The 12,593-nt window shown below is 37.9% G+C and overlaps 1 protein-coding gene across 1 annotated transcript in view; it reads right to left on the reverse strand.

Annotated features, from left to right (window-relative positions):
- The window catches only part of LOC129253768 (serine/threonine-protein phosphatase 4 regulatory subunit 1-like), an 89,074-nt gene extending 79,277 nt beyond the window's left edge, over positions 1–9,797 (reverse strand). The window contains exons 1-2 of the mRNA XM_064095450.1: positions 9,548–9,797; positions 9,417–9,461 (exon numbers count right to left, since the gene is read on the reverse strand). Of these exons, the coding sequence (XP_063951520.1) occupies positions 9,417–9,461; positions 9,548–9,554 (52 nt within the window). The 5' untranslated portion in view covers positions 9,555–9,797. The remainder of the gene's footprint in view (positions 1–9,416; positions 9,462–9,547) is intronic.
- Between the last annotated feature and the right edge of the window lie 2,796 nt (positions 9,798–12,593).

A 12,593-nucleotide genomic window follows, 5' to 3' on the forward strand; every position in this document is an offset into this window, starting at 1 on the left:
TCTATTGTATTAAAAACTGATGTGCCAAAAAATCAAGCATCTATCCACTCTATCATCAAAAGAAATTAAGCCAAGCATTGACAATCTTATTCATGTTATTTTTACACACAGGGGTCACAAACTACATTGGATAAGTGCTTGTTGGTAAGAAAGCAGATTTTCAGCCATGACAAAACGGAGCTGAAACTAACGACTGCATGCACCCGACCTGCACCCACACTGCACTTGCGGTGAGACGGGGAGGCCAAGGCGCAGCAACTCCGCGGGCGCCGGGAGTATGGGCAAGCAAAGCAAGTAGATTTGGCCTTCTGCTCCGAAGGCTCAACCCGAGATCGAAAGTCGATAATCTCCTTTCTTCCTAAAAAATTTGACAATTATTCAAGAAATAAAGTACAGATGAATGTGAAAATTGCGTAGAGATAGATCTGGAGAATGCGCACAAGTTCAATTCAGTAACACTAACAAAAGTACAAAACTAACGTTAATTAATGATTTTGATAAAAAAGTTGGATCAAAGTCAAACTTGCCTCCTCGAATTCGGACAATCCAATGGCTATGCAATTCCAATGCCAAGACTGCTTTTTTCAATCACAAAATTACAACTGTAATACTGTATTCAACACAACACAGCACATATATTTCACATGTAATCCAACAAAAAATTGTCCACAAAAGCATGGTACACCACGAAGAGCAACACTGAATGTCAGAGCTCCGTACGGTTCTATTTACAAGCCACATGCACACACACCAGGTGGGGTGTTTCATTAATCTCTGTTAGTTACAAGCGACTTTACAGACTGGTTACCCTTTTTTTAAGAGCTAACTCAACACCAATGAACATGCGGTGTTGATATCACTGACCATAAGAAAGGGTCACTAGTCGTTCATAAAGTCGCTCGTCATAACGAACAGCTTCATGAAACACCTTTCAGAGTTCAGCGTGTTGCATGTGTAGCTAGCGCATTTGTGTAGCCGTGCGTTTCAGCCGTGCATGCGTTAGTCGCATCATACAGCCGTTTCAATAATTTCAACACTATATTGATTAACCCCAAAATCAGAAATTTGGTTTTAAAATTCGGAATTCAGTAGAGGTTAAAAAAATCGGTATAATTCTGCCAAAATCGGAATGGTTGGCAGGTATGATGTAGTATGCAATATTACACATGGCTTTATACACCAACGCTGCATGAGAAAAGAACTGTATCTCCAACACATATGTGTGAAATGTACTTCTTCCGCAATGCTAGAGAATACCAAAGTGTACTATCATCAATTTTCTTTTTGTGCATTTCAGCATTTTTCATTACCATATATCAGAAGAGCATGATGAGAAACCTCCACATACTTCTACAATCTGATTGGTGGCCATATGGCAAAAGGAGGCCCGTTTAAATTGGTGGAAATTGGCCTGGTACATACACTGATTAAAATAGGTTTACATAGATATTTGTCAAGATACGGTTTTAAAAAATGAAATGCAAACAAAAATATTCGTGTTACTTCATCACTTATATATTCTCTAGAAGTGATCCTGAAATTCACTTGCATTTGTAACCAATTCTATTGTCATATATCCATATTGCTGACCAACTTTATGAAACAAATAATGCACAGGTTAAAGAATAAGATGATGTTAGTGGTGCATTATTTGTATACTAAGACATGACTCGGATTTGGAAGATCAAGACCAGCACACACACTGGCCTACATTGTCCAGGTTGTTGGTGCCACATGATTCTGATCTCATCAACCTTGATCTTAGGCCCCCCCAAAAAAAATTGTATTGGCGTTACCCGCCTGACCCTAAAAATATCCCCGACCCTAATTTTTTTTCTATTGCTATCGATATCGGGTATTGTGCTGTTTTCACGATCGAATTTGCCATGCTGAAAACCCGCAAGTGTTGTGGACAGAATAACTTTTTTCTAGCCATAAAATATTTATTTCGAGCGACTTCAGCGAGAGTATTCTTCATGAGAGATGTGTTTAGTATTTGTGATTACGCCCGATACCTCTTAATATTGGCACGGTATCTATGCCTGGATCCTGGTCAAATCGCCCCCAAGACAGGTTGCCTTGGGACAGGTGACCCTCACGTTCATGAGGGTGACTTGACTTGCTTTCCTACTCATGAGAGAAAACGCTCTCATGTACGTTTTAATAGAGCGACCTGTTGTAGGGCTAACTGTCTCAAGGGCGACTTCACTTGTCTGATATCTGTTGCTCTCTCTCAAGCTAGTGGAACTGAACACTAGCTGCTGCCTAGCGCCTAGCGCATGGCTTGGATATCGCTAGACACTTTGCTGGCAAGCTGTTTACATCAACATTGCATCTTTCGCTGTGAAGATCATGGGCAAACTTAGGCCTAAAATCCTGTTTAGTTAGCAAAATTAACCAGTCTTCAGTGAGTTTCGGTTTGTATGAATGAATGTACCATACATGTATGAGTGTGAGTATTGGGTGTGTGTGTTAATATAATTAGTAGTACATGTGCAGATTGGAAAAAGAACAACGAAAAGAAATGCCCTACCTACCCAGTTTTCAGTGACCCATTACTCCAATTCAACACTTTTTTTTTTGCCTTATGGATTCTCATCTCTTAGATTGACTGCAGAATACAAATTTTATCTACATAACATGTACGAAAATAAATGATCAAAGATAAATAAGTCAGCACCACTTCAACAACCAGAAATCCCTAGTAGGAAAATACATGGAAATCTTATCTATAAACTTTTACAATACAGATTTACACAGGAATGATGCATCATGCTGCTACATGTGTTTGAAATTCATGTCCGCTAACTCAGCATATACAGTAGTGTAGATTTCCTTTAATTACCGCACACCCATGATATATTCAGATCTAACTATAACCTGACTCTCCAATACATCATCATCTCGAAGTGAAAGTTAAGATGGATGTGGGGATGAGAATGACGCACGAAAGTCGGCTCCTCTCTTTCTCTCTCTCTCTCTACCACAATCACACAGATTAGAGAAGAGGAATAGAGAGAGAGATAAAGGGACAAAATCAGAGACAAGGGGAGGGAGAAACAGAGAAGAGGGAAGAGAGGGGGGGGGGGGGAGAAAGAGAAAGAGTCAGAAAGAAAGACAAGAGGGGGAGAGAAGGAAAGAGTGAGAGTCTTTTTAATGCTCCTTTCTCCCAGGATTCATTTGATCTGCTGGATGGGATTTTGAATTGCATGGCTGGATGATGATATGGGGGTTTAGGAAAGATGACTGTGCGCTTGGCTATTAAAGTTGATATGTGCACTGCATCTCCCATCAGGCGTGCAGACGAAGATATCTGCTTACGTCTTCTTATGATGAAGGATGCATTCATGCATATTTTGAACTTGAAAACGTTAGCAGTGAATGAGAATTTTTCTTACTTGCATTTTGTAATGCCAGTTTTCCTTGTGCTTTTTTTTTTTAATATAATTTTTCAATATTTCTAGCTTCCCTTTGGCATCATGCCATTTGACCAAAAGACTGCAGGTTCAACAATCACCATGTGTCAATTTCGATGTCAACATCCAATAAAATTTGCCATTGCAAGGACTCTAGAAGTACAGCATCATCAACATCACTCAGAAAGATAATGTACCAAAAATTAAACATTACTAATCTTTGAAATTTTTATCTACTTTCTTGCATTATTTGTTTCGATTTTATTTTGATTTTGTTTCACTTTGTCAAATTCTTTGTGTCATGACATAATTTGTATCTACAATGTATTTCACTTCATGTAGTGGACTCGGGCTGGAAAACAATGGACTCATTTCGGCTTGTAGCGAGTGCAATTATTAAAAAGATAAAACAAATCAAAACCACAGAGCAAACACCATGTTATTTCTATGTTATTGAAATTGTTTTGAAAAACCTTTAATTAAATGCTATCAATAAACCAAAATGGCAAGAGTAAAAAAATTTAAAGAATAAATCAAAGACTTTTACAAAATTTTGCTAAAATTTGACATATTAGAACTTACCATCCATAAAATAGCCATCTATTTTTCTTATTTCCTTGAAATTGTTTTAATACAGAACTATATTTGGAGACTGTCAAGAAAAAGAATAATACTTTTTTCTTGACTCTTGATCGTTTTCAGTTGATGTCACACTCAGTCAAACAACATGAAAATCTACATGTGGCGACTACAATATTATTATTGTAGTTATTTGTAGCCTTCCCCAATGTATTGCTTTATCAACCTTTAGTTGTCAAGTTGAATTCTCATTATAAACTTGACAGAAAATCTCACCCTTGTAAAACTAACATGACAACACCAAGAAAACAGAAAAGACATCGTACGTTGTGGAATGCAAAAAGATTTTGTTCATAATTTCACCTGGGGGCTTGATTAAAAAAAATATTGCAAAATCACAAAAAAAAATCCACCTAAAGGGAAATGAAACCTTTGGAATAAGTAGGCTTTTGTCGAAACAGAAAAATCAAAGAAACAGATCAACAAAAGTTTGAGAAAAATCGGACAAACAATGAGAAAGTTATGAGCATTTGAATATTGCAATCACTAATGCTATGGAGATCCTCCCATTGGCAATGCGACAAGGATGTGTGATGTCACCTGTGAACAACTTTCCCTTTGATGGACTATAAAATATAGGGACAGTGATTTTCCGTTTAAAAAAATTGCCTTTTCCGTTTCAGAAAATCTCAAATTCCGTTTCAGCATGTCAGAAAACGAAAATTCCGTTTCCCCATAGACTTTGTACACGCAGAAAAGTGACAATTCCGTTTACACATTGAATAGCAAAATCACAACACGTACACTCGCACTGGTCAAAATTTGTATCTGCTACTGTACCAACAACACAACAGAATCCGTTCTAATCGGATCTATGCGGGTGCATAAAATATTTTTACAAACCCAATTAGCATGCATACATCCTCACCTTTCACATTATTAGCATTATTTCACGGTGAAATGATATTTCATCAATAATTTTGGGTTTTTTTGGACATCGTTATCATCAGTCAATGGCTTTTGCCAATCCGCCATCTTGGATTTTAAGACCACGATATCGTGCTGTTACATCTTCAAACGTAGAGGGCAGCAACACACGACCGTGTAGTTGAATGATATGTGTGCATGTGAAGCCCAACCCGGCCGGCCATGGGCGGGTGCGGGGTACAATCGAGTGTGCTGATGTCGAGTGCAGTCATGATGTGTGAATTGTCATGATAGTAGCGAAGTGAGATCGTGTTTTCTGGGGTTTTGTGGCCATTTAATATTCTCATTTTGTTGTGATTTTGGAGTAATTTCTGTTGCTATTCTGTTTATTTTGAGGGAAAATACGTTTTCCGTGATTTTCCGTTTGATATGCCACTTTCCGTTTCAAAAGGCCCTTTCCGTGAATTCCGTCCGTTTTCCGCGATCGCGGAAAATCACTGTCCCTAAGAGTGATCCTAAAACTTTGAAATATGTTTAATTTTTTTTTTTCAGTGTTTATCATCACTTATTTATTACAAAAATTTGTTCAATGATCCCTTTAAAGTTAAAATAATAATTTTTAGCATTTATCAATAAATTCTCGCTTACAAATGCTGCTTATATTACGTCAAATATCAGAACTTTTAAAAAATGGCATCTTGGAAACAATCCCTTTAGTTTGGACTTACCTGTAATGCTCTCAAATTAATATGGCTTGAAGAGTTTGTGAAGTGAAGCAAATATTGAAAAAAAAGGTTATCATTACAAGGAATTGCCCTAGCAGCCTTACTTGAAAATTTGAAAAGCAGCATCATTTTTCTTTTAGTAAGTTCAATCATACATTTCTTAACAGAAGGCTTCACACTAACCCTTTATATCAACTAGTCCAACCTGTTAATGTCGGACCAGTAGATACCAAGTTTTTCAATTTTTTACTGGTCCAAACCTAAAATTTACTGGTCCCCAAAATAGATAAAAACATAAAAAAGGATGCAAGTTTATTTGGCTGTCTTTTGCTTTTATTGCACCCCCCCCCCAAAAAAATGCAAGCATACAGTACACACATGCACAACATTCATGAGAGCCATTTTTAGAATTTACAAAATAGGAGAAAATATAATTTGTATCCGTTTGATATATTTTTTACTGGTCATGTTGGACTAGTAAATCTGGCTATTTCTGAAAAGTTACTGGCCTGACAGCAATTTTTACTGGTCTGGGACAATCGGTGTCGCGTGTTGATTGACAGATCAATTCCATTTTCACACCAAAGTTTGTCGATTCATGTCGGAAAACCTCTAAAGTGTTTTTGCTCATAATCATATACATTTTTTTAAGTATAGTTTTTCCCCATAATTTTTACAAATTAACGGTACCTAAGTAGCAGGCAAAAAATTAATATCTATTTTCAGGAGCTACTTTTCCCAACCTAATGCCTGAATCTGTAACATCAGAGCCCCGTCTTACAAAGAGTTACGATTGATCCGATCAATCGCAACTATGGAAAGCTAGCAAAGTCAACATATAAAATGCATGTTTGTTCAAAAAAAAATTCTAGATATGAAAGCATATCCATAAATTCATTTATTTCTTGACAATTTGGTGTGTTCTCCTTTGTTTACAAAGGACATTTTGCAAATTTTCTGAAGAAAAAATTATGACACTAATGGATTTCCATAGAGTTACGATTGATTGGATCAATCATAACTCTTTGTAAGATGGGGCCCAGATAAGCATCAACATTGCAGAGAATGGGGATTTACAATAACACTTTTTTAGGGCTCTTTTGAGCATTTCAAGAGCAAAATTGCCTAGAATCTTGTGTATTTTTTTCTCTGCTAAGCATAATTTATCTTGAGTGTATCTGAGCAAAGCATTGAGATTCGATAGAAGAAAGAAAAAAAAAAAAAGAGCTGTTCAATCAGTACTGGTGATACCTTTCCTATACCAATCACTATGCAGGTAGGCATTCTAATAACAGGTAGAGCCCTTTTATAGACTATACTACTGTGTTACATTAAGGTTTTTGTGAAGATACACCATAGGGAGTTGTTTTTCACCTTTTATATTGACACGATATGATACTTTCTTTAATAGTCCTAGATTTAGGCTGACTGGTCTGTCAACTGGTCACAAACATGTCCGGAATGTCCCGCCTGAGAGACTCGAATCCTGGGGTTGTATTTCACAAAGTTTTAAGTGCGACTTAACTTAAGTCATCCTTAAATGTCTATGTGCACATGATAGTAACCAGCAATCTTATTGACAAATATGCAGTAATGTGCATCCTCTCAGCAAAATTAAACCAACTTGGACTTTAATACAACTATATTCACACCCCTTTCACTCTTTGTGAAACACCCTCATGGCCCCCCCCAAAATGTTCCAGTAATGCTCAAAACTAATAGTACTAGTACCGTCTTTGCAGAGAGCTTATCATCGTGTGGTTGGTATACTTTTTATTTCAGTTTCCTTACAAAAAAAATGACTTCCAAATTTTAACCCTGTATTTCAATTAAATGAATCAGGAGTGAGATTGGCATGCTGTCTTTATGCACGAACCGGACAAGGAAATGATTCATCGGTGTCTTAAACATCCTTTTGGGATGACAATTGTAAAATATTGTAGACACTGGCGATTTGGATGAGAAAGATCAGCAGGCCAAATCATGGATTTTAGTGAACCACCCAGGAAAAGTAAGTGTATGAAGAGGGGGGGCCCCATGTCTGTGCACCTAACTATTTAGTTAATGTTTAACATGAATTTATGTTCCTTATGTTCTTATCAGTGTGCCAAAAATCTCAAAAAAAAATTGAAAAGATAGATATTATGATTTTCTTTAAAAAAAACCTTGGCCAGTCATTTTCAGACTGAACAAAAAATGGTGCCCCCCGGTGCCCTTTGTCCGCGCACCCATTCACTTAACACACGATTCAGGGATTTTGATGAGAAAGGCTACAATTTGAGAACGTCACATGAATTTATGCCCAAAATTCATTATTTTCCACCATTTTGAGTAGGATCTTAAAAAAAAATCTATTGCATATGTAAAATTTGTGATTGTTGTGTACCTTCTTTTACTATAATCGCGCAGGTATGTGTGTGCGCAGACAAGGGGGACTGCGCAGACTTGGGGGACCTTACCATACAAGCAGATGACAAGTTACCTCAGGCGATGGTTCATGTAGGCTCCACTACGCCTGCGCCTAGGGCACTCTGCCGAGTGGATTAGGCGCATTACGAATCACATATTACTACAATTCACTACCGCTACCCTCTGCTACACCTACCCGAAACATGAATACTAGTTTGCTCTCGAAAACCAGTGACAAACTGTGTCAATTTTTGGTAAAAAAGGCAACCGTCATATAAAAAAAAAGACATTAAGCGTACTCTACAGTGACTAAACTTAGTTACTATCGGACACAGACTCACTCCTTGCACTTTCCTGTAAACGTCTCAAATTCGCAATTCACGTTCACCATTTTGGATTCAGCGGTGAATTAATACGTGTCACTGTCAGATAGGCTACTGCGAACCGGCATCAAATCGCCAATTTCGAAACGTTTACAAGAAAGGGCAAGGAGTGAGTCTTAAGATGGTTCGGGTAGGTGTAGCCGAGGGTAGCGGTAGTGAAGTGTAGAGGTGCGCAGGAGCCTACACGAACCATCGCCTGAGGTAACAAGTACGATGAATGGAGGTGGAAATATTAGGGAACCAATGTGTGTGACTGAATTAAGCGCTGCTGTACAAAGTGTACAGTGATTCTCTATATTTCATGATAATGCCGATCACCAACTGACCAAAAGCAAAAGTGAGATGTTTGTTAAGTCCACAGATAATGGCCACTTACGACAAACTCCCGAGTCGTAGGGCCGGAGTTTCCCGCAGTGGTTGGCTGCCACCATGACTGCCTGGCCCAGCCAGGCTAATCATCTAACGTTACTGCTAACATCGTTAAACGACGTTAGTCGTTACGTTAGAAAAGGGGACTCCACTCCAGCTCCATCTACCCAAACTTTCCAAAGCAAGTTTGGCCAAAAATCGACAACTCGACAACACTCAACAGACATGAAAGACAACAGACTGAACTGAACAGTATTTCTGCCAATACGTCTAATGTTAGAATCTATCTCTAACAATTATGCCTTCAATTTAGTGACACATGACTCATGAATTTCAGTAGCCGATAGATTGACAGTCACATTTGCATTGTCACTGCACAACACACTCGCTCAGTCATCAAGACACAGTCGTACACACATCACATCATCCGCGGTATCACGCCGGTTCGTTTCCTGCCAGAGGAATAACACACAAGAAACGGCCCATTCAAACATCTACCGGTACACCATATCTACCGCAGAGGCTCAGGTGGCCGTAAAAATCATCCACTTCTCAAATAGTCAAATATGGCACACAAATCTGTGAAAACAAAGTAAAATAAAACTTACAGTCTTGGGGATCTCCGTCAAAACTACCAGCAAGAAGGCTGAGATCTGAAATGACAGAAAATTTGAAATTAGTAGAATTTCGAGATACACCTTTTTACACGGAAGAAGGGTCATCGTTCGTAAATACTCACCCGCCATGATGAATAAAGCACGAGGTGGCTTTTTCAATTATTTGATTGGTTGAAAGCTATTAGTCTTTCACAGAGGAATTAAAATGACCATTATATTCCTCTATAATTTCACCCTTTTTGGGAGGAATAAAAAAAAAATTCAAATCATTTTACTTTTATCCATTGCAGGGGCCGCGGAAGCGGGGGGGGGGGGGGGGCTGGAAAATAATTTCTAATATTTCTCTTGTATACATGGTGAAACATGATTTAAACTCAGAGGCCGCGGAAGCGGGGGGCTAGGGGGGGGGGGGGGGCTTCACGCCCCCCCCCACTTTTTTTCCAAAACCGTGTACAAAAACGTAAAAATGATAATATGATTGTGATTTTTTGCATGGTCAGCCCAACGGTCAGCCCCCCACTTTGAAAACCGTTCCGCGGCCACTGCATTGTGTTGTGTTTTAAGTAGGCCTATAAATATCACAATCATAAATTCTGATAATTCCTTATAAGCTATAATAGCCCTAAATCATATTTAATTTGATTAATTTCCACTTAATTGGCTTTGACATGGACTCTCACATGATTTGCTTAATGTTAGTTGAGCCATATCTTGTGGGATTTTTCTATTTTTATTCAATCCTGAATATCAAAATATTTTGCGCTCTATTTAGTCTTATTTGACATAAATGTACATGTAGGCTGCTAGACCTTGGACTCACACGGGTACGGGGGGGGGGCACAGCCGGCCCGTGCCCCCCTTGAGATGCAAAATTAAAATTTGTAATGTAAAAATGCCGTTAAAACAGAAGTGTGCCCCCCCCAACCTTGAAAGTGAAGACTTTTTTTTGCTTGTCAAATTTTTTCGAGGATGAAATATCATTAATTCTTGGTTGAGAACTTTTTTTTTTTTGCTTGTCAAATTTTCCTCGGAAATATGTGCCCCCCCCCCCATTAGAAAATCCTGGATCCGCCCCTGCTTGGACTATCCCTTAGATCTTCAGATCAGGATATCATGTTCAGCTTGGCTTTGCTCTCACATAATAAGGAGATCGCCACCCTTTTCTTGATAACAGAATATTCTTAGAATATAACTAAAAAAAAAGACAAGAAAAGAAATCAGGTGTTCCATGATTATACTGTATAGTCTTCACAAGTGAGATTATGTCTGCTCTTCACGAATTCCTAAAAACAGTCCTTAAAATGTCACTTTTTCTGGTCAGAATATCAAAAAATTCAGCTCGCGCTTCGTGCTCTCATCATTCGGTCAGTAGTGAAGTACGTATGGTCTTAGTGAATTCCTACAAGCAAACATTAGAATGCACCTTTTCACGTCTGAATAAAAAAAATCAGCTTGCGCTCGCAATATTTGATTAGTGAGATATGAAGGCCTATCATGGTCATGATTACAATGACTACAAAAAGTGTTTCATGGGTTAGGTGTAATTCTAACAAAATCAGCAAGCGCTTGCATGGCGCTCGCATTAAATGACTATGTTGAGACATGTATGCTCTTCATGAATTCCTAAAACGTATAGTTCTTAAAATGTACCTGTTTGGGGAAAATATATACCCAAAAAAAATCAGCTAGCGCTTCGCGCTCGCATAGTTCGTCTTGTGAGAGAGGTAGGTATCATGATTACAAAAATGTGCTTATAATGTCAATTTTTTAGGTCTGAATAACAAAAAATCAGCTTGCGCTTCGCATTTTTGTATCAGTGATATACATATCCGTTTAATGGCACACTCTTTACAATGTCTCTATTAGGTCATAACTGACAATTGATCGCGCTTCGCGCGCCCACTAAGTGACTCAAAATTTTTACTGGTGCCCCCCCCCCCCCAATGCCGTGACCCACGGTACGCCACTATAATCCTTCATGTTCAATATAGTGCTTAAAATAGTCCTTAAATATTATTGTCTTTTCTAGATCGGAATAGTAAACAAAATCAGCTCGCGGATTTGCGCTTCACACGCATAATTAGTTTGGAAGATACCCATCATTTTCATGATGATATAAATTGCGCTCCCGATTGCACTTAGAATACCTCATTCAAAGGAAAGAAAGAAACAGCTCGCACTCGCATTTGGTATTCCGATACACAACTTCTTCTTTAAATAAAAATACTGTTAGGAAGATAGGGCTACCAATCCTTTTCATAATTGCGAAATGTAATAGAGTCATATTGGGCGCCCTGTTCTGTTTTCCACCAACGAGTACTGAGAGCTAACATGTACTTACCAATATCAAACCACTTCTAAAAAATGCAGTCCCCTTTAGAGGATGGATTAAAAAAATCAGCTAGTCTATGCGCTCTCATTAATTATTATGATAGATACGCAACATTTTCAAGATCACAAAATCACGCAGAAAATTTAACCAAAATCAGATGTAAAGTATGAAAGTTATGATGCTTTAAAATTTCGCTTATTATTCACAAAATAGTTATACAACCCCGGGTGCACAATCCGATATTCATAATAAAGTGAGAGACTCGATGACGTCCGTCACTCACTATCTATTTGTTTCTTATTGTTTGAATTATACACTATTGAGATTTTTACATTAACAATAAGGGCCAACTTGAGAGAACCACAAAATGTTAAAACAATAATGCCACGTACACGTTCAGGAGGAAAAAGAAACTTTTGTTTCACTTGACAATGAGGAGAAAATTTAAGTATTAAATAATTCATGTAATAAACTACAAAAGAAAATAGTAAGAGATGGGTAATGTCGTCAGTCTCCTCAATTGCATACCGACAAGGATTTGAATATAACTGTTTTGTGAAATTAAGCGAAATTTTGAAAAGTCATAACTTTCTTTTTAATATTTTACATCCGATTTTGATGAAATTTTCAGTATTATTTTCCTTTTGTTGGGGTGGAGTATTACTTTTTGCAAATACAGAACAATTATATATAAAACAAAATATTAGATAGAAGCAGTATCCCTGATCCCCAAAAGGACATTTGAGCCTGAGGATAAACTTTAATCTTCTCGACCTGTGGGCCTCGTAATGCTTTCCGTTGAAGTAAGACTTGATCAAAGACTACACATGAGAAGG

This window comes from Lytechinus pictus, chromosome 2, assembly GCF_037042905.1.
Source record: "Lytechinus pictus isolate F3 Inbred chromosome 2, Lp3.0, whole genome shotgun sequence".
Classification (NCBI taxonomy): domain Eukaryota; kingdom Metazoa; phylum Echinodermata; class Echinoidea; order Temnopleuroida; family Toxopneustidae; genus Lytechinus; species Lytechinus pictus.